The sequence below is a fragment of the Mobula birostris genome, chromosome 7, assembly GCF_030028105.1.
Source record: "Mobula birostris isolate sMobBir1 chromosome 7, sMobBir1.hap1, whole genome shotgun sequence".
Taxonomy (NCBI): domain Eukaryota; kingdom Metazoa; phylum Chordata; class Chondrichthyes; order Myliobatiformes; family Myliobatidae; genus Mobula; species Mobula birostris.
This window is the reverse complement of record NC_092376.1, coordinates 74922578-74945607: the sequence shown is the minus strand read 5'-3', so window position 1 is coordinate 74945607 and position 23030 is coordinate 74922578. Positions and strand designations below refer to the sequence as shown.

Genomic DNA, 23030 nt, shown 5'->3' with positions numbered 1-23030 from the left:
CCTTACTTATGTGTATCCTTCATTTGGATACCAGTGAACTGAAACCTTGTTAGCCATTGAAGGAACATCAGGTTTACAGTGATGGTGGAAACATCACTTGCATACCATACTTAGATACTGACATAGTTAGAGTGGAGATAGAAACTACATGTCATAAGATGCAGGGCACTGTCACACTGTGCCCAGGGCAAACACCAAAGATATCTCAGATACTATCTTAACAGAGGGCAAAGTCATGCACAAGTTCAGTTGCAGATGTATCATCTTTAAGGAAACAGCCTACCGAAAGCAGCTGATGCTTACAATCAATGGACTATTTGAGGCATTTGAGAACCTGATAGACAAACATAAACATAGTAGCTGGTAAGTGACATTCCAGCTCACATTACAGCACTGGTGAAACTTCAGACTGATGTCCTCCTGGGTGACCCTAGTGCCACTAAAGCTCAAACTCCAGATACCAATGTTCTAAGGCAGCGGTCCCCAACCACCGGGCCGCAAAGCATGTGCTACCGGGCCGCGAGGAAACAATATGATTTGGCGATATGAAACGATATGAGTCAGCTGCACCTTTCCTCATTCCCTGTCACGCCTACTGTTGAGTCATTACGCATGCGAGGTCATTACCCGCGCATCATCCATGTCAGCGCGGGAAGGAAATCAACTCCTTGAGCTTGCAAATGACGGCGGGCTGAAAAGTATGTTTGACATAACATCTCTGCCGGCATTCCAGATCAAAGTCAAGGCTAAATATCCTGAGATAGCCACGAAAGCACTGAAAATGTTGCTTCCATTTTCAACATCATATCACTGCGAAGTGGGCTTTTCTGCAATGAATGCAACGAAAACTAAATTGCGGAATAGACTGCACATAAGGAACCCCTTTCAAGTATCGCTGTCTCCCATCACCTCTTAATAGGACCGTCTTGTTGCTGGGAAACAAGCCCAGGGCTCCCACTGATTCAGCGATATTGGTGTGTTGCAATGATTTTATATGTTCATATGGGAAAAATATGTGCTGTGTGTTTAATATCCAAACGTTACTTAAAATGTTACGATGCTATTGACTTACTTATATAACCACATAACAATTACAGCACGGAAACAGGCCATCTCGGCCCTTCTAGTCCGTGCCGAACGCTACTCTCACCTGCACTCAGCCCATAACCCTCCATTCCTTTCCTGTCCATATACCTATCCAATTTTTCTTCAAATGATAATATCGAACCTGCCTCTACCACTTCTACTAGAAGTTCATTCAACACTTACTTCAAGCTCCCCTGTCCTCCCCTGATAATTGACTTATCACTGTATTCATGCGAGGAAAATATGCACTGTGTTTAATATTAAATTCGTTAGATAAACCCTTTTAGAAACCAAATTGAGCCACTTATCACCTATATTCCGGTCGTGATTAACCGCCTCCCCACCCCGAACAGAATCGCTAAAAACTATTTGCAGAAAAAAAAATCGGCACGTACACGCATGTGCACTGGTGCCCGCGCAAGTCTTCATGGTCATTGTAGTCTTTTCTGGGTAACCACAACGTATTCGACTGTGACTCTTGTCCGTTTGCAACTTCATTCCTCCACCACCCCCCCCCCCCCCCCCGGGTCGGCCAGTCCGCAAGAATATTGTCAATATTAAACCAGTCCGCAATGCAAAAAAGGTTGTGAGGTTGTGGACCCCTGTTCTAAGGGACTTCAGAGTGGTGCAGCAGTCCTTCAACCAACAGGTTACCAGGATCACCATTACTCCCCTCTGGGAGTAGCAGTGACTTCAGGACTTCAGGTGCACCAGCCTAAAAGCTTTTCTCCCAGAATGTACTTCCCTTCCTTCCACTCACCGATGCTATTGTTGATTTCTGTCAATTAGGCACTTTATACAGCTGAACAGGTGCAATATGATATCAAGTTTTAAAGTACTCAACTTTGCTGGATGCTTATCAATGAAGTAAATCTCAAATAGCTTTCGAGGCCAACCTTACAATAGCAGTGAAGCAATGTTGTAAGAGTGTTAGAAAAGGGAAGAAACATTGCACTCAACAGAGAAGGTTAAGTGAAGAAAGTAGTTTATTATGGCAAATTTCCAACAATCAATTTCAGTTCCACTTCCTATAGGATGATACAAATTCTTACTTGTATGTGAACATGAAATTAGTAAGGAAACAGTGAAATTCTGAAACAAAACATGCTTTTGAAAGTATAAACATCTTCTAAAAATTTAAAGCACCATCTAATAACAAATTCATATTTGAACAGTTAATGGTTCCACGACAAAAACTTTTATAAGCAATCTTAGAACTCACCATTAGTGAACATTGCCCCCTGCGGGAAGGAAAGCTCATGGCTGTGCTCTGCTTTGCAAGCATACATAGCTTTGGCATGGCTGTTTCAAAGACATGTGCAATTTTGTTACGACTAAGATAAATTTATCATAAAGAGGTAGAGTTACGTACATAAATACTTCATAATATAACATTGAGCAATAAAGAGCAACTATTTTAAACCAGTGTGCATCATTTAGTTAGAAATATTTTAATCATAACTTTTTCTTATCGCACTTGAATTACCTAAATGCCAGTATTAACTATAGTCATGGTCTAGCTCCCATCTCATTGATGGGCTTGAGTGCCTATTCTGACATACAGTTTCCACAATCAGCCAGCGATACTTTGAATTGCAAATATGACTGTTCACAGTTCCTAAATTGTGGGAGGATGATGTTATATCCTGCTATTCTCCACTTAAAAGTGACAGCAATGCTTTATCATCTCGCAAATGTCACTCAAATGCAGCAAATAATGGGTTTAAGACTGTTTTCTCTTTAACTGTTTTACATAACTGTTTAAGTAATTAGCTGAAGACAAACACCAAATGTAGGCCCCATTTCCAAACAGACTGTATGAGAACTTGACTTTCAGGTGTCATTGTTCTCTCTCTCAGGAAAAATTCAGTATCCAATTGCCTTTGTTAGATCGAAACTTAAAGTGACATGTTCATCATTTTGACAGCATTTTACACTCTTGTATGAATAATTTCATGCCCACATGAACCACAAACCCCAATTCTAATATCATTGTGTTCAGTTCATTAACACTGGACAAATGCCAGCCATGAGTTGGCCATGTTACACTAGGAACCAGCAAACACAGATGAGCTTTGTTAAATGGTGACATTTTGATAGAGAAATTCAAAATCTTGTTCCAAAAAATATTACTACACCTACCCAAGTGCCAAGTTGCACCTTCTTGTAAGTTTGTCAGCTGATTTAACAAAATATACTTCCAGTAAAAATGATACACGAGATGAAACAAACTTGCTATTTACAAGTTGGTTAAAGTTAAAAGGTAACGTCAGAGCTAATCTTTATTCGATCTTAGTGAATTTGGAGACAAGTAGCACAGTAGGACAGGATGTCAAACTGCTCAAGGTGCCTTCAGAATTCACTGTGCCCCCACAATGGAGGTTAGAGACCTTAAACAAAAAGCATTAGTGCTAATATCTCAGCAGAAAGCTCTCCTTTAGATAGAGTTCAAAGCATCCGAAATTGTACAGAGTGATATCATTCACTGTGGCAAGTGCCCAGCATTTGTGGAGCATACCATGCACAGATGCAATTTCTCAGACATTGCAAATTGTTAACATTGACAGTGTCCTCTCAAATCATGCATTGAAAATAGTGAAATTCACTGCATGGAACATACTAAGTGAATTCCTGGGCCACTGTTTTGACAAATTTGGTCAAGAAAATGAATGAAGGATCTCGAAGGGAATCTTGGGGTTGCTGCCTACAAGATAGTGACTGTTGAGGAAATGGTCTTACCTGTTAAAATTGTACCTTATTTATTCCATTAATGTTATAAATCTATTAAGCCTGAAATACAAATTTTCTTTTCTTTTACAAATATCAATATAATAATACTTCCAACAAAAAAATGGGGCAAAGATCTCCCTTGAACTGCATCTCCATATTGAGTGGATGGGTAGCACAGTGGTAAGCGGACTTGTTTTGCTGTTTATTCTGTTGCTGTTGCTTGTGTTACTCTGTTGAACATCGTGGGCATGCTGTGTTGGAACTGGATTGTGTGGGCTACTCCCAGCATATCCCTAGGTCGTTCTGGTTGTTAATGCAAATGACACATTTCACTGTATGTTTTGATGTACATGTAATAAATAAATCTCAATCCAAAAGCCAAATTTTTAGTCAAACAGTTTTGACTAAGGAGTCACATGCACTTTTGGCAGGTTATAAAGATTGACGTTAAAGCTGAAGGAATCCAATAACCTCATTAGAACTTGAGAACAAGTGACTCAATAGATTTGTAAATATATGCAGGAATGGGACCTGGATGGGCACCACTTAATTTTTCAAAGGACTCCTGATAATCTCAAATTGATAGATTATATTAAGAGGAAAGTCATCTTGATTTGCTTGTTCTTTTACACATTTGTATGATAACCAGCAGCAATAATTTAATTTTGTGATAAACTATAAATGCTATTTACGAAAGTAGTGATATAAACACAATACAAAGTCAATTTCTTACCGTCTAGAGGAATTTTGCTTAGGAGTACCGATATTTTCAAACAACTGGGTTCTGGATGCAACCCTAGGGAGATGGGAAGACATTATTACAAATCAAACTAATTGAAAAAATAGTCTTTCATATGAATGACTAAATTAATTAGATGTCATGCTTTTGATATAATGTTAATGCATTAATCGAAGTCCTTTGAAGCAGACTTGCTCCATAAGACCAGGAATATGTTTTCATCACAGTGTAATTAGCAGAACAGTTTGAAGCAAAGCAAAGCTCAGGTGCAATTCCTTATCTCATTTAATGCATCTCCTTTCTTGGCTGACATCTTGCAACCTTTCTTAACATTTCCCATCTTCAGGTTTCCCCTCTCCCATACAATTTACCCTCACATTTGGAGTGAATCTTAGAATCAAGTGCTGATTATTGTTGAGGACTAAGTGACAGCAATTTGTAGCAGTCACTGAGTGCATTATGATCCAAATGAACTATTAAAATATACATGTTATTTACACCTATCAGGAAAATAAGTTTTCTTCCTCCAAAATCATTAACTTCTGCAGTTCATTATTATTTTCTCATGTTTGTCTTTTAGAAATACTGAAAACAGTATATTTTTTAAAAATCAGTTCAAGTCCTAAAAATTGAATCCCAAATATGCGCTGGCTGTTAGGTTAATTGGCCACTAGTGTGTAGGTGAATGGTGGAATGTGGGGGGGATGTGGATGATAATGCAGGGAAATAACAGCTGGGACTGGCGTAAATGGGTGCTTGATGGCCCATGCTGATACTGTGGTGTACGACTATGAATGTTTGCCTACTGGACGGACAGCATGGCAAACTGCAAATTTCATGGAATGTACAAAGTGACTTGTAAGAAGGACTCAGTCTGATCCTTAGCAAATAAGCATAGAGTCTGATGACCACAACAGTTATGTTATTGATTATGACAAGCTACTGAAATGTTTACCTCCCAAATAAAGAAATAAAAATGGAAAAATTAAAATTAAAACGTAATTAGTGATCTCAGATTGCTATTCATAATCAGTAAACCTTGTCTTGAAGGCCTCATGATCCTGTGTTACATTAGAGAACATTACAGCCATTTTGTACCCAGCAAGATCCCACAAGCAGCAAATGTAATGGATGAATGGTTGATGGATGTGTAGATTTCAATATGAAAAGAACAGCCAGCAAAGATTATATATTCAAATCTGTACATGCTCAAATCTTCATATACCTTCTGGGTTACATGTGAAGAAAATGAATTCAAATGATTTGGCCAATTCAAATCAATTTAGATGGAACTCAAAAGTTTCAATTCCAATTCCCCTCGATTTTATCAGAGCAACTACAAGAGCTCCTTGCGTCTGGGCTCTTGATCATCCTGACTTACTACGTGCTACACTATTTGTGTTCAGATGTCTTCCACTGAAAATCTGGTATTCCAACCAGAAACCTTTCTGCCACTCCCTTAATCCATTTAGACCTCTTCTTAAAATCTATCTCTTTGAACAATTTCATAATTATTTTACCTGGTAACGGCATATGGCTCAATGCCAAATATTGATGGATATACTCTCATAAAGCACCAGAAAATACTTCATGATGCTGGAGGTAACAGAGAATTGAAAGGTAATATACAATACAGCCTGTAAGTTCAAGACACAAAGGGATGTTGGTAGCTCAACAGTACCTGATATACTGTTCATGACTACAGCACGGCACCCAGCTCAGACATCCTATCCAACCTCATCAGCAAGCGTCAAGACCTGGGCCTCTGTACCTCACTCTGCAACTGGATACTCACGTTCCTCACCAGCAGACTCCTCCTCGCTGACGATCAACACAGTATAGGTGCACCTCAAGGCCCATTTTAGTCTCTAGACACATATGATTGTGTAGCTCAGCAGAGCTCCAACACCACACACAAATTTACCTATGACACCACTGTTGTTGAATGACACATAGGTGGTGATAAGTCAGCTTACCAAAGTGAGAAAGGATCCCTGATTGAGTGGTGCCACAACAACAACCTCTCACTCAATGTCAACAAAACTGAACTGATTGTTGACTTCAGGAAGGGGAAGAAGTACAAAGATGCAACGGTCTGAACTGCAGGAGTGACAGAGGAGAGACTCAACAGTTTCTGCCAGAGCAGAGATTCAGCAGCTTTATATTCCTGAGCGATAACATATCAGATGATCTGTCCTGAGTCCTGCATTTAGATGGAATCAAAAGGAAGGCACACAAGCATCTTTACTTTCTTAGGAGGTTAAGGAGGCTTGGCTTGTTACTAAGCACTAATAAACTTCTACAGATGTACTGTTGAAAGTATCCCATCTGGCTGCATCGGGTACAGCCATCAGAATGTATAGGAACACAGGAAGCTGCAGAATGTAGTGGAATCAGCCCAATACATTGCAGGCACATCATCCTCCACCATCAATAGTATCTACAGGAGGCAAAGCCTCAAGAAGGCAATATCCATCATCAAAATTCCCCACAGGGCAGCAGAAACAGAAGCCTTAAGTTCCACAATATCAACTTCAAGAAAAGTGATTTCCTTTCTACTATTCAGCTTTTGAACCAACTGCCAAAACCCTAATCAGTGAGATGTTGAAAATATTATGACCGTTTAATGGGCCTTATATGGTATTATAAGTCTATGCTTATTTGTTCGCAGAGGGGTGTTATTGGCCACACCACTGATGCTTGTAGTTACCAGGTGTATCCCTACTGCTCTTTTTCAACAAGGAGATAACATTAGCTATGCTCTGGTCCTCTGGTATCTCATCTGGTTAACAACGGATGGTGCAATCCTGGTCATATTACGATCGAGGAACGTGTTTGTAGCCCGGATATTGAACTTCTTGCTGTTGGACTCCGGCCATATTCCACCGGGATACAACACTGGGCGTCATGGGAGGTTGTTCCTGCCTGAGGCCATCGAACTTTGCAGCTCCTCCAGCGGAGGGTCAGACACCCTGAGCCGATAGGCTGGTCCTGGACTTATTTCCATCTGGCATAGTTTGCATATTGTTGTTTGATTGTTTGTGGTTTTTGTATTGCTATATTTATGCTCTATTCTTGGTTGGTGCGGCTGTAACGAAACCCAATTTCCCTCGGGATCAATAAAGTATGTCTGTCTATCTATCTACCTGTGGCAAGCAAAGATGGCAAGATCGCATCAATTTCTTCCCTTTCTTCCCTGAGGATCTATCCACCAACGGCAGCAGAACCTCCTCCTTACTGATATGCTTCAGAATATCAGAGTGCTCTGCCTCAACTCTCAAACCTCTACATCCTTCCCCCTGGTGAATATAGTGAGAAGTGTTCATTTATGAACTCACTAGTGCCACCAGAATTCCCCTCTGGTCCATGAATGGACCTATACCTTCTAGAGCAACTGTCTTGCTTCTAATATGCTTAGAAAAGGATTTAGAATTGTTATTAATCCAATGTCACTTTATGACCCCTTCTTAAGGCCAATTTATACTTCTGCGTCAAATCTATGCCCTGGGTACGGTGTAACCGCGTACCCTATGCCATAACCTGATGTGCACCTCCCCAAAAATGTAACTACACATCGCGGCGACGCAGACGGCTACAACTGTGATTGGTCTGCTTGGTAGCATCACATTTCTTCCTACGCTGCAATAGCTTCCCATTGGGCGACTGAAGGGCAGGGAAGGAACTCTGGCTGCAATGCTTTCCATAAAGCTTTACAGTCCTCCAAAATTATGGAGGACCCTGTGCTTGATGCCAGTTTGTAGCTAGCTGCTACAGCCTGTTGACTTCCACCTGAAGCTAAAACTTGAATGCTGATTGCCAGTCTCTGGGTATACTGTGCGTACACTGATGCGAAATAAATGGTTGGAGACAATGAACTAAATCGTCAAATCTACCTGCCTACATCCGAAAATACTTGAAATGCATTTCCTCATCCATGTCTCTCACTGGCCGGACAAGCACAGAAAATTCACCCTCCTTCAGTTTCAGTCGCCATTGTTTGAAGTTTGAGTTTCTTCGTGTTGAAACTCACAATGGCATAGAAACCCCACCGCCAACTAGCGTTTTGGTGGTGAATTGCAGAGCAATGTAGACACACCAACGCACAAGTATAATTGCTCACAACAGCGTAGGCTACTACACAGAAGTATAAATCAGCCTTTACCCTGATTTTGTTTTTAAGTTTTCTCTGATATTCCTTATAAACCTCGAGTGACTCCCTGCACAGCTCCCCATTAGGAACACCTTGTAAGCCATCAGTATGGTGTAACGGAGTTCACTGCACCAATACCAATGTCGAATGCATAGTAAACAAGATGTTGATCAATGGACACACAAAATGCCAGAGGAACTCAGCAGGCCAGGCAGCATCTGTGGGAAAGAGTAAACAGTCGACATTTCAGGCCTTCCTACTCTGACTACTGATCCTTTTTCATCTCCAGTCCTGAGGAAGGGTCTTAGCCCGAAACATCAACTGTACTCTTTTCCATAGATGCTGCCTGGCCTGCTGAGTTCCCCCAGCATTTTGTGTGTGTTGCTGGGATTTTCAGCATCTGCAGATTTTCTCTTGTTTGTTGATCAATGGAAATTCTTTTCAATAGCCCAATTAGCTACAACCACAAAGGCTCTTGCATAGCAACAGGACTTACACAGATCCTGGTTTCTGATAGCCATTGCTTGCTGTTGAATCTAATCTTCTTCTGACAGCCATCTTTGGAGGAAGTGCTGGGTTGGATCCTGTTTTAAGTGTATCTTTTAAATCCATTGAAGACAGATTCTGAACTGAACTGCTAAAAGTTCTTGTATTAGTACCTGGAAAGAATTATGCAAAAATATGTCAGTTCAATGCAAAATAATATTAATCATTAAAATAAAACCCACTGATGAACCTACCATCAGTTGTAGGGAGTGAAGTTAGGGAAGTCGTTATTGATCGTTTAAGCGCAGTATGTTTGTGGGGTCCTTCACTGCACAGACTTAATGGCTGAGGTTTGTTTACTGCATTAGTAACAGACAAGAGAGTTTGAGAATCTGACAGGCCATCCGTTTTAACGGTGTCTTCACTCGAGCTTGATTCTGGGCTAGTTGTCCAAACAAGTGCACTCTTCAGACCAGGTAATGAGGCAGGTGCTTGCACCCATGGTATTCCATTATCTCCTTTCTCTCTTTGCACATGGTGTTGAGAGGAGCTGGTTTTTGAGGAGTTGTTCAGTTCAGATGAATGAGAGGAGAGAGACTCTATGCTTCCCATTGGTGTACTGTCCGGACTGCTGCTGAAGGTGTCACCTAAAACAAAACAACCATGTCATGACAGAGTATACAGTTTGACAATGTTTTTGCAGAGTGTACAAATACCCCAGTACAACTGGTAGATAGTACTTGTAAATACAAACTATGAGATACACATGTCACTTTTGAACACCTTGAAAAAGTTTGCCGCTACCACTTTTATGAATTGGAAATGCTTCTATAAATTATTTTACAAACTATATGCGGTCCTGGGTTACAAATAGTTCTGTTTTTGCAGATGTCTTTAAGTCAAATTTGTCCATAAGTCAGAAAATACACAAAATCACCTGATACAGTAACTATACCTTCACACTATATTAATGGATTATACTGATGATTGCTAAGTAATATGAATTTTTAGTACCTTCTTCCCATCTGGTTAAGAATTACCAGAGTCTGGATGTCCCACACTCAATGGCTAGTTTTGATGGGCTTGAAGTATCAGTTGACTTAACTATTTAATAATTTTGCACAAATATCAATGGAAGTAATTGCTTGCAATTTCCAAAGCAGCTCTCTTGACGACCCCTAGCAATGAAATTAGTGATACGTGTTCTTAAGAGACATTGTCGTCTGATTACTGCAGGGTGGGGGGGTGAGGAGGTGGTTACATGTATACAGTTTTTATTTCCCAAGTCAGATTCTCATTTGAATTTAATAATATTTAAGGGAGTTCTTTCATATGAATGAGGTGTCCCCACCTCATGAATGAGGGGGGCACAATAGCACAACACTTTACAGTACAGGTGACCCTGGTTCAATTCCCATCACTGTCTGCCAGGAGCTTATATGTTCTCCCTGTAACTGCGTGGGTTTCCCCCGAATGCTCCGGTTTCAACCCACAGTCCAAAGATGTACCGGTTGGTAGGTTAACTAGTGGTTGCTAGGTTAAATGATCAGGCTAAGATTAAATTGGTGGGCCGCTGGGCAGCATGGCTGAAAGGGCCGGAAGGGCCTATTTCACGCTGCAATAAGTTGGGTGTTCACAAACTGGGAAGCACAATTACTGAGTACTTCTGCCAACAGTTTGATCCAAGTTTTATTATTTCATCAGAAATACAACAGGAATTCACATACAATACTAGATGTGCCAGATTCCTCTGGAATTTACTGAATGTTGGAGATGGCCATTTTAAAGTAAAAGGCACATTGATAAAAACTGACAAAATGTTAACACCAGGAAAAACCAAGTTATAATTTGTGGAAACCATTAACTCATACCTGGTTTCAACAATGAGATCATTGGTAAAGTGCAAAGCAAAACATTACCAGATGCTGAACTCTCTGTTCACTGAAAGAATACCGACTGGATAAGCAAATTTCAAGTTATGGTATAGATTTGTAGATTGTATAGCATCTGACTTGTGTAAAAGAAGCAGCATCGGAATCAGGTCAGGTTTATTATGACTAACATATCTTGTGAAATTTAAAAACGCAAACACGAGGAAATCTGCACATGCTGGAAGTTCAAGCAACACACACAAAAGGCTGGTGGAATGCAGCAGGCCAGGCAGCATTTATAGGAAGAAGTACAGTCAACGTTTTGGGCCGAGACCCTTCGTCGGGACTAACTAAAAGAAGCGCTAGTAAGAGATTTGAAAGTGGGAGAGGGAGGGGGAGATCCAAATGATAGGAGAAGACAGGAGGGGGAGGGGTGGAGCCAAGAGCTGGAAAGTTGATTGGCAAAAGTGATACAAGGTTGGAGAAGGGAGAGGATCATGGGATGGGAGGCCTAGGGAGAAAGAAAGGAGGAGGGGAGCACCAGAGGAAGATATAGTGAGAGGGACAGAGGGAGAAAAAAGAGAAAGAAAAGGGAAAAAATAAAAAATAATAAATAAATAAGGGATGGGGTACAAAGGGGAGGAGGGGCATTAACGGAAGTTAGAGGTCAGTGTAAAATTTGTTTTTTGACAGCAGAAACATAAAAGAAAACTGTAGGTTACAGTAAGAAATCTAAAAATAATTAGGGCAAAAAAGAAAGCGAAATATTGAGGTAGTGTTCATGGACCACTCAGATCTGATGGCTGAGAGGAAGAGGCTGTTCCTAAAATGTTGAGTGTGCATCTTCAGGCTCCTTTACTGCTTCCCTGATGGTTGTAATGAGAACAGGGCAAGTCCTGTATGATGAAGGCCCAGAATGATGGATGCTGCCTTCTTGAGGCACTACCGTTTGAAGATGTCCTCAATGGTGGGGAGCTCAGTGCCCATGATGGAGCTGACTGTATCTACAACGCTCTGCAGCTTTTTTTTCCTCAGCATTGGAACCTCCATACCAGGTGGTGAAGCAACCAGTCAGAATGTTCTCCATGTTATATCTATAGAGATTTGACAGAATCTTTGGTGACATACCAAATCTACTCAAGCTCCTAATGAAGTATAGCTGCTGCAAAGCCGCCTTCTTTACTGCATCAATATGTTGGGCTCAGGATAGATCCCTTGAGATGGTGACGTCTTAAGAATCGTGGTAGAAAGTGTGCTGTCTGGCTGCATAATGGCCTGGTATGAGAACAGCAATGTCTTTAAGTGGGAAGGCCTACAAAAGGTAGTGGATTCAGCCTAGTACATCACGGGTAAAACCCTCCCAAACATTGAGAACATCTACATGAAATGTTGCCGTAGAAAAACAGCATCAATCATCAAAGATCCTCACCTTCCATGCCATGCACTTTTCATGCTCCTGTCATCAGGCAGGTAGTACAAGTGCCTCAGGATTCACACCACCAGGTTCAAGAATGGTTACTACCCATCAACCATCATGCTCTTGAACAAAGGAGGATAGCTACACTCGCTCCACCACTGAACCATTCCCACAATCTATGTACTCACTTTCAAGGACTCTTCATCTCATGTTCTCAATATTTATTGCTTAATTACTTATTATTTCTTTTTTTCTTCTTTTGTATTTGCATAGTTTGTTGTCTCTGCACACTGGTTGTTTGTCCGTACTGTTGGGTGCAGTCTTTCACTGAATTTATTATGTTTCTTGGATTTACTGTGTATGCCCGCAAGAATATGAATCACAGGGTTGTATATGGTGACATATATGTACTTTGATAATAAACTTACTTTGAACTTTGAATTCCTTGGTCTTACTGATACAGAATCACTCTCTTGATAAATTTCCTTAATGTTCAGGCAGGAAACTCTGAACATATGTTTTAATCTGGATTTGTGAAGGGTTTTCAGTAATATTTTTCTTCATTTTCCCTTAAAGTACTTTGATGGATGAAGATCTCACTAATACAGAAACATACTTGTGGTTTGGTGATCCAGAATGGGAAAGAAGCAGATTATCACGTTTCTATCTTTGAGCACTTCCAAAACAAGTCTCTTTGGATAAATAACAAAATTAGGGTGGACTTTTCCATCCTAACCCAACAAATTCAGAAGAAATTAAATATGAGTGTCTCAAATTGCAATGGGTTGCCTTGAAGGCTCAGGTCTCTTGAAGCACCATTTCTTAAACTGAGATGGTAAATGAGATAGGAATTATGTGATTGTACAAATGGAATCCAAGCAGAATGGAAAAAGAAACAGTTGATGAACTTCATCATGTAAGTATATCACAGTGTTTTAGATAACAACAAAACATGATCAATTAAATTGGAACGTGATGTACATGCTCAACTCATCCTGCAAAAAAATGCTATGTAATTTCGTAATATTTAACAAAAGCCCTGCGATACCCAAGCACCAAAATTGGTGAGTTATTAGCCTTAGTTCAAAGCAACTAACATGGATTAAAACCAGTTGCATTACTTCAGTCCTGCTGAAGGGTTTCAGCCTGAAACGTCGACTGTACTTTTTTTCCATAGGTGCTGCCTGGCCTGCTGAGTTCCTCCAGCATTTTGTGTGTGCTGCATTACATCACAGGTGCCTTGTGGCTACAAATAAGGATGGAAATCATTCTGAAGACTTGGAGGATTGCTGGAAGTCAGCTTCCAAAACAAGGGGCAGAAAGTAAGGAAGAATTGATATTTTAATGCAGCTCTGAAGGCCTTGTTGAAGGAAGAGGAGGAGGCAGAGGAGGAAGGTGTTTTAGTCATAGGGGGCCTGAAAGCCCACATATTTGCAGTAAGTAGGAGAAATCAACCCTGAAGGAAGTGGGTGCAGTGTTGCAAGGGTTTAATGACCCCACATGGTCTAGATTGGTCAATACCGAATTAACTCACACTCACCATTAACTGCACTCCTGATTCACATACCGCAAACTTCCACTTCCCTTATTCCTGTCACTGAGCTCTCTCGCACACCTAACATACCAATGCCCTACCTCACTTTCACACAACTACCACTATTCTTAGCTTCACACAAACATTTCACAACCTGCTGCCTATTCAACACATTCCAAGGCATTCACAAACACAACTCCTTTTCTCTGGCTAGCGAAAATGCGATAAAATTGCATCTATAGCGGTAAATTGACACTACACTGATTTCTTTTACCCACTGTGTAAAGTGCTCATCATTCTTGAGTGGCCTTTGTAGTCCAGTCTCAGAGTTTATTGATAAAGTTTTTTCTCACCCAAAGTGCCTTCTGATTAAGTAGAAACAGATGAAGTACTTTTCTCACGACCTTGCACTTGGCCTATAAATTAGGAGCTGGAATGCAACTCTCCTCTCTAGTCTGATTTGTCTTTTAAGAAGATCGTGGCTGCTCTGGACGTAATCTTCACTAGAAAATCTGTAAAAGGTTCAAGCTCACATTCATCCTCTCAAAGGCAATCGGAAATGAGCAATAAGTATCAGCCTTGCTACAGTACCCTACCATAGAGATGGATAAAGGAAAAATAATCTCCACACTCCTGAATACCATTTCGCCCCACACTTTCCACATCAGGAAACTGTCTACCTCTGCCTTAAAAACATGCTAAGACTTTCCTTCCACTATCCTTTGAGGAAGGGAATTCAAAAGACATACCCCCCTCAGTGCAATTTTCACATTGTCCGTGTCTCAAATGGGAGCACAGTGCTGTTCCTTAAGTCCAGCAACCAGGTTTAACACTCAGCTCCGCGGCTAACCGTATGGAGTTTGCATGTTCTCCCTGTGATATTCCAGCTTCTTCCCGTATCCCAAGGATTTGTGGGTTGTAGGTCAGTTGGTTACACATTCTTGGGATATGACAAGAACTTTAAATTGCCCCCAGTGAAAGTTGGTCGTAGGAGCGTGGCAAAGAATGCGGGAGTTGATGGAAAACAAGAGAAAAATCTGCAGATGCTGGAAATCCAAGCAACACACACAAAATGTTGGAGGAACTCAGCAGGCCTGGCAGCATCTATGGAAAAGAGTAAACAGTGCTCTGTTCCAAAGATGCTGCCTGGCCTGCTGAAGTTCTTCCAGCATTTTGTGCGATTTTAAAGGGAATTAGGAAGGGGAAAAAAGATTATGAGAGAAAACTGGCAGGCAACATAAAAACTGACTGTAAAAGCTTTTATAGATATGTAAAAAGGAAAAGACTGGTAAAGACAAATGTAGGTCCCCTACAGACAGAAACAGGTGAATTGATTATGGGGAGCAAGGACATGGCAGACCAATTGAATAATTACTTTGGTTCTGTCTTCACTAAGGAGGACATAAATAATCTTCCAGAAATAGTAGGGGACAGAGGGTCCAGTGAGATGGAGGAACTGAGCGAAATACATGTTAGTAGGGAAGTGGTGTTAGGTAAATTGAAGGGATTGAAGGCAGATAAATCCCCAGGGCCAGATGGTCTGCATCCCAGAGTGCTTAAGGAAGTAGCCCAAGAAATAGTGGATGCATTAGTGATAATTTTTCAAAACTCGTTAGATTCTGGACTGGTTCCTGAGGATTGGAGGGTGGCTAATGTAACCCCACTTTTTAAAAAAGGAGGGAGAGAGAAACCGGGGAATTATAGACCGGTTAGCCTAATGTCGGTGGTGGGGAAACTGCTGGAGTCAGTTATCAAAGATGTGATAACAGCACATTTGGAAAGCAGTGAAATCATCGGACCAAGTCAGCATGGATTTGTGAAAGGAAAATCATGTCTGACGAATCTCATAGAATTTTTTTGAGGATGTAACTAGTAGAGTGGATAGGGGAGAGCCAGTGGATGTGGTATATTTGGATTTTCAAAAGGCTTTTGACAAGGTCCCACACAGGAGATTAGTGTGCAAACTTAAAGCACACGGTATTGGGGGTAAGGTGTTGATGTGGATAGAGAATTGGTTAGCAGACAGGAAGCAAAGAGTGGGAATAAACGGGACCTTTTCAGAATGGCAGGCGGTGACTAGTGGGGTACCGCAAGGCTCAGTGCTGGGACCCCAATTGTTTACAATATATATTAATGACTTGGATGAGGGAATTAAATGCAGCAGCTCCAAGTTTGCGGATGACACGAAGCTGGGTGGCAGTGTTAGCTGTGAGGAGGATGCTAAGAGGATGCAGAGTGACTTGGATAGGTTGGGTGAGTGGGCAAATTCATGGCAGATGCAATTTAATGTGGATAAATGTGAAGTTATCCACTTTGGTGGCAAAAATAGGAAAACAGATTATTATCTGAATGGTGGCCGATTAGGAAAAGGGGAGGTGCAAAGAGACCTGGGTGTCATCATACACCAGTCATTGAAAGTGGGCATGCAGGTACAGCAGGCGGTGAAAAAGGCGAATGGTATGCTGGCATTTATAGCGAGAGGATTCGAGTACAGGAGCAGGGAGGTACTACTGCAGTTGTACAAGGCCTTGGTGAGACCACACCTGGAGTATTGTGTGCAGTTTTGATCCCCTAATCTGAGGAAAGACATCCTTGCCATAGAGGGAGTACAAAGAAGGTTCACCAGATTGATTCCTGGGACGGCAGGACTTTCATATGAAGAAAGACTGGATGAACTGGGTTTGTACTCATTGGAAATTAGAAGATTGAGGGGGGATCTGATTGAAACGTATAAAATCCTAAAGGGATTGGACAGGCTAGATGCAGGAAGATTGTTCCCGATGTTGGGGAAGTCCAGAACGAGGGGTCACAGTTTGAGGATAAAGGGGAAGCCTTTTAGGACCGAGATTAGGAAGAACTTCTTCACACAGAGAATGGTGAATCTGTGGAATTCTCTGCCACAGGAAACAGTTGAGGCCAGTTCATTGGCTATATTTAAGAGGGAGTTAGATATGGCCCTTGTGGCTACGGGGGTCAGGGGGTATGGAGGGAAGGCTGGGGCAGGGTTCTGAGTTGGATGATCAGCCATGATCATAATAAATGGCGGTGCAGGCTCGAAGGGCCGAATGGCCTACTCCTGCACCTATTTTCTATGTTTCTATGAATGGGTAGCAGGGAAAATTATTCAGGGGTATGAAATATTTGAGGAGTATGGATATGTAAATTATTTGGGGGTGCATAGACTTAATGGGCCGAATAGCTCTTCTATACAGGAAGGAAATATGTAATTATTAACTGACCCTTAGTTATTGATTCTTCCAAAAGACAAAGCATCCTCTCTACATCCACCCTATCAAGAAACCCCTGGATCATGTATTTCAATCAAGTACGTTCTCACTCTTCTAAAATCCAGTGGTGAGAAGGCTAGCTGATGAGTTTTGCCCACATGGTTCACCAAGCGTAAGGCAACACTTTAGATATATAGAAACCAAAGAGCAATTAGAACACAGCATAATCAAAAATGCACTAAATACGTGCTGAAGCAGCAGGTTAATGGCATCGTGTGTATCAGTGTGTGGTCAAAAATCCTTACACAGGGTTCTTGCACAGCAAGAATAGTCCTCTTTGAAGAATGATGCATTACATACATACATTAAATGAGAAGAGGAAATAAACACTGTAAAATTTGTGATTGCCTTTGACCACAATCTCGTTTCAAGTATAGACATTCAAAATCAGTTTCTGAGCTTGACAGCTCTCATGGTGAGGCAATTTAAGAATATAAAGCAACATAACTCTAAAAGGTTGTCTATTTTGCTTACTGTCTGCATCTGCCAGGCAGAGGGTGGGGGTATATATGCCTCTGGGTCTTCTAGGGCCTGTGGACAGACAAGTTGCCTTGCTTCGCCTGGATCCAGATCTCTGCTCAGGTTGAGGAAGAGGAACATTTGGATCTGGTGGTGTGTTGAATATCTGAGGATAAGAAACATAAAATATTATTTGTAAAACTACAAAATATTATTTAAAATAAAAATAGATTCTTAGAAGGTCAGGCAGCATCTGTTGAGAGAGAAAGAGTTGATACATCAGCAAATTAAAGGTACAAAGGCCTGGAAAATATATCATACAGAAAATATGAGTACTTATAGCATGAAATCCATGAGATATAGTGGCAGCCTTATAGTGCTTATGATGCAATAAAGTCTGTCAATGTGGTATTGGTATATTAATGCTGCATGTACCAAGATACAGTGAAAAGCTCATCTTGCATATTTTTTATACAGATCAAATCATTACATAGTGTATTGAGCTAGAATAAAGTAAAACAATAACAATGCAGTATAAAGTGTAAAAGCTGCCGAAAAGAACACAGTGTGGGTAAATGCTAAAGTGCAAGATCATAATGAGGTAGGTTGTGAGGTTCAGAGCCCATCCTATCGTACAAGAGGTCTATATGTGCTTTTAGCATCTTCTGCCCAAGGAGAGGGGACGTCCAGGGTGATTACACTGGCTGCTTTACTGAGGGGAGGCTGGCTCCTGTGATGTGTTGAGCTGTGTCCACAACTCTCTACAGTTTCTTGAAGTCACACATTGGACAGTTGCAACACCAAAACATTATACATACAGACAGAATGCCTTTGAAGATTGGTAAGAGTCAAAGGGGATATGTCAAAATTCTTTAGCCTCCTAAGAAAGTAGAGGTGTTAGTGAGCTTTCCTCGCTGTGACATCAACTTGGTTGGACCAGATCAGGCTATCAGTTATGTTCACACCTAGCAACTTAAAGCTCTCAACCTGGACAGCAATGATGTAATTAGAAGCTTGTGCACCACCACTTTTCTGAAGTCAATGATCAACTCTTCTGAGGGAAGGAGTGTTGTCATGACACCATGTCACTAAGCTCACTATCTCCTTCCTGTACTCCAATTCCTCATAATTTGAGATGCGGCCCACTACAATGATACTTGAAATTTGCAGACTGAGTTAGAGCAGAACCTGAGTGTACAGTGGAGTAGGGGCCCGAGGACACAATCTTGTGGACCACCAGAGTTTAGAATAATCATGGTGGAGCTGTTGCTGCCCATCTTTACTGATTGTGGTCTATTGGGCAGAAAGTCAAGGATCCTGCTGCAAAGGGAGGCATTAACTCTCGAAGTTCGTAGTTTGGTGATGAGTTTTCTTGGAATAATAGTACTGAAGGTAGAACTGTAGTCAATAAACAATTATCTGATGTAGGTGTCTCAACCATCCAGATCCTCCAGAGATGAGCTCGAGCCACTGTAGGCCTGTTTTGGTGACAGGCAAATTGTAATCGATTGAGATGGTTTGGAAAGCTGGAGTTAATGAATGCCTTGACCAGCCTCTTGAAGCATTTCAAGATGTCAGATGTTACAGCCACTGGGTGGTAGTTATTAAGGAACATTATCTTGTTCTGCTTGGGTACCAGGATGATTCTTAAAGCAGGAGGGAATGACAGCCTGAAGCAAGGAGAAGTAAAAATGTCTGTAAATACCCCTGTCAGATGATCAATAGAAGTCCAAAACAAGACCTAAAGATGCGGCCAGGGTCTGAACCCAATGCTTTCTATGGGTTCACCCTCCAGAAGACTGACCTTACATCTGCAATTGTGACTGTAGATTCAGGTGCACTGGAGATTATCAGGGTGGGTTGGTGACATATCTATTCAAAATGGGCATAGAGTGAGTTAAGCTCATCAAGAAGGAATGTGCTGTCATTGTCAACCAATATCTTTTCCATGCAAACACGAGGAAATCTGCAGATGCTGGATATTCAAGCAACACACACAAAATGCTGGTGGAACGCAGCAGGCCAGACAGCATCCATAGGAAGAAGCACAGTCGACGTTTCAGGATGAGACCCTTCGTCAGGACTAACTGAAAGAAGAGATAGTAAGAGATTTGAAAGTGGGAGGGGGAGGGGGAGATCCGAAATGATAGAAGAAGACAGGAGGGGGAGGGATAGAGCTAAGAGCTGGAAAGTTGATGGGCAAAAGGGATACAAGGCTGGAGAAGGGAGAGGGTCATGGGACAGGAGGCCTAGGGAGAAAGAAAGGGCGGGGGAGTGCAAGAGGAAGATGGAGAGCAGGCAAGGAGTAATTGTGAGAGGGACAGAGAGAGAAAAAAAGAGTATGAAAAAAAGGGAATAAATAAATAAATAAGGGATGGGGTGAGAACAGGAGGAAGGGCATTAATGGAAGTTAGAGAAGTCAATGTTCATGCCATCAGGTTGGAGGCTACCCAGACGGAATATAAGGTGTTGTTCCTCCAACCCGAGTGTGGCTTCATCTTGACAGTAGAGGAGGCCATGGAAAGACATATCAGAATGGGAATGGGACATGGAATTAAAATGTGTGGCCTCTGGGAGATCCTGCTTTCTCTGGCGGACAGTGCATAGGTGTTCAGCGAAACGGTCTCCCAGTCTGCGTTGGGTCTCACGAATATATAGAAGGCCGCACAGGGAGCACTGGACGCCGTATATCACACCAGCAGACTCACAGGTGAAGTGTCGCCTCACCTGGAAGGACTGTCTGGGGCTCTGAATGGTGGTGAGGGAGGAAGTGTAAGGGCATGTGTAGCACTTGTTCCGCTTACAAGGATAAGTGCTTGGAGAGAGATCGGTGGGAAGGGATGGTGGGGACGAATGGACAAGGGAGTCGTGTAGGGAGTGATCACTGCAGAAAGTGGAAAGAGGAGGGCAGGGAAAGATGGGTTTGGTGGTGGGATCCCATTGGAGTTGGCGGAAGTTATGGAGAATTATATGTTGGACTCGGAGGCTGGTGGGGTGGTAGGTGAGGACAAGGGGAACCCGATCACTAGTGGGGTGGAGGGAAGATGTGGTGAGAGCAGATGTGCGTGAAATAGGAGAGATGTGTTTGAGAGCAGAGTTGATGGTGGAGGAAGGGAAGCCCCTACTTTAAAGAAGGAAGACATCTCCTCCTTCCTGGAATGAAAGGCCTCATCCTGACAGCAGATGCGGCAGAGACGGAGGAATTGCGAGAAGGGGATGGCATTTTTTCAGGAGACAGGGTGGGAAGAGGAATAGTCTAGGTAGCTGTGAGAGTCCATAGGCTTATAGTAGACATCAGTAGATAATCTTTCTCCAGAGACAGAGACAGAAATATCAAGAAAGGGGAGGGAGGTGTCGGAAATGGACCAGGTAAATTTGAGGGCAGGGTGAAAGTTGGAGGCAAAGTTAATAAAGTCAACAAGCTCAGCATGCGTGCAGGAAGCAGCGCCAATGCAGTCATCGATGTAGTGAAGGAAAAGTGGGGGATGGATACCAGTATAAGCTTGGAACACGGACTGTTCCACAAAGCCAACAAAAAGGCAGGCATAGCTGGGACCCATACGGGTGCCCATGGCTACACCTTTAGTTTGGAGGAAGTGGGAGGAGCCAAAGGAAAAATTATTGAGAGTCAGGACTAATTCCACTAGACGGAGGACAGTGGTGGTAGAGGGGAACTAGTTAGGTCTGGAATCCAAAAAAAAGTGGAGAGCTCTGAGACCTTCCTGGTGGGGGAAAGAGGTATATAGGGACTGGACATCCATGGTGAAAATAAGGCAGTGGGGGCAAGGAACTTAAATTCATTGAAAAGATTTCATTGAATATCTTTTCCACACTGGTTGCTTGTCAGTCTTTGTGTGCAATTTTTCATTGATTCTATTGCATTTCTTTGTTCTACTGAGAATGCCTACAAGAAAATTAATCTCAGAGAAGAATATTGTGACGCAGATGCATTTGTATAATAAATTTACATTGAACTTTTGAACTTGTAACCCATTATAGTACGTAAACCCTGACCTAGCTGACAGCCAGGCTGAGACTATTTTGGACTGGTACTGTCTCCGTGTATTTGATGTGACTTTAGATGAGTGTGTTGGGTAGCAAGATGATGTAAATCTATATTCAACCCCTAATTCGTACCAGCTCTTCCAAAGAAAACTATAGATACATTATTAGCATTTAAACTGAATTATGTAGAGGAAAACAGATCTTAACACCAAAGCCAAACCTAGACCAGTTTAAATAGTTTACCAATTATGTGCCAGAGTTTGATGGAAAATGGTTTGCAGGACTATTTCATGCATTTACTACTGGCATTTCCAATAAGGAGGTGGTACACTTGGTTGCAGCAGCCTCTTCGGGTCCAACAAATGGTGCAAATGTGTGTCTTAAATGATTTTCTTGTGATTGTAAGATCCTGTTGGACATTGGTAATACAAGGTACTCCAAATCCAGTTCATTGGATTATTGGGAAGATTGATGGTGGGGGAGCTGTGTGTCTTCAGATGTTGCACGGACCAGGCGGTTATACTGTGCTTGTTACAGACACTTAGAGAAGGAGGCACCGGAGATGGTGTGGGAAAGAACAGAGGTGTGGCGGGTGCTCTGGATGGTGGGGATTTTTGATAATAGATGCTGCCTTCCTGAAGCTGCATCTCACGTAGATGTTATTGATAGCAAGGAGGGATGTGCATGTATCATACCAAATCATGGTGCAGCCAACCAGGAAACTTTCGACAGTACATCTGTTGAAGTTTGTTAGTGTGCTCAGAGACAAAAAAATGTAAAGATGTTGGTGCACCTTCCTGTGTTTGCATATGTGCTGGGCCCAGAACAGGTCATCTGATATGTTAATGTCTAGTAATTTAAAACTGCAGGTGCTCTTCACCGCCAATCTACCAATGCAGGTCGGTGTCAGTTCACCCACCTTCCCCTTCCTGAAGTCAACAAACAGTTCTTTAATTTTACTGCCGCTGAACTTGTGGTAGCGCCACTCAACCCGGGGTATTCTATAGGCCCCCTGGTAGTAGCACAGATACAGAGGAGCAGATTGCGAGGCAGATTTTGGAAAAGTGCAAAAATAACAGGGTTGTTATCATGGGTGACTTTAACTTCCCTAATATTGATTGGCACCTGATTAGTTCCAAGGGTTTAGATGGGGCAGAGTTTGTTAAGTGTGTCCAGGACAGATTCCTGTCACAGTATGTGAACAGGCCAACTAGGGGGAATACCATACTAGATCTAGTACTAGGTAATGAACCGGGTCAGGTCACA

The 23030-nt window shown here is 41.9% G+C and overlaps 1 protein-coding gene across 2 annotated transcripts in view; it reads right to left on the bottom strand.

The window, feature by feature from the left end:
• arhgap42a (Rho GTPase activating protein 42a) overlaps window positions 1-23030 on the bottom strand; it is a 304678-nt gene that overhangs the window by 4266 nt on the left and 277382 nt on the right. For both annotated transcript variants that reach the window (XM_072263438.1, XM_072263439.1), the window contains 5 exons: window positions 17775-17925; window positions 9446-9838; window positions 9202-9364; window positions 4550-4612; window positions 2309-2388 (listed from right to left, as the gene is read on the bottom strand). In XM_072263438.1, coding sequence (XP_072119539.1) covers window positions 2309-2388; window positions 4550-4612; window positions 9202-9364; window positions 9446-9838; window positions 17775-17925 — 850 coding nt within the window. The remainder of the gene's footprint in view (window positions 1-2308; window positions 2389-4549; window positions 4613-9201; window positions 9365-9445; window positions 9839-17774; window positions 17926-23030) is intronic.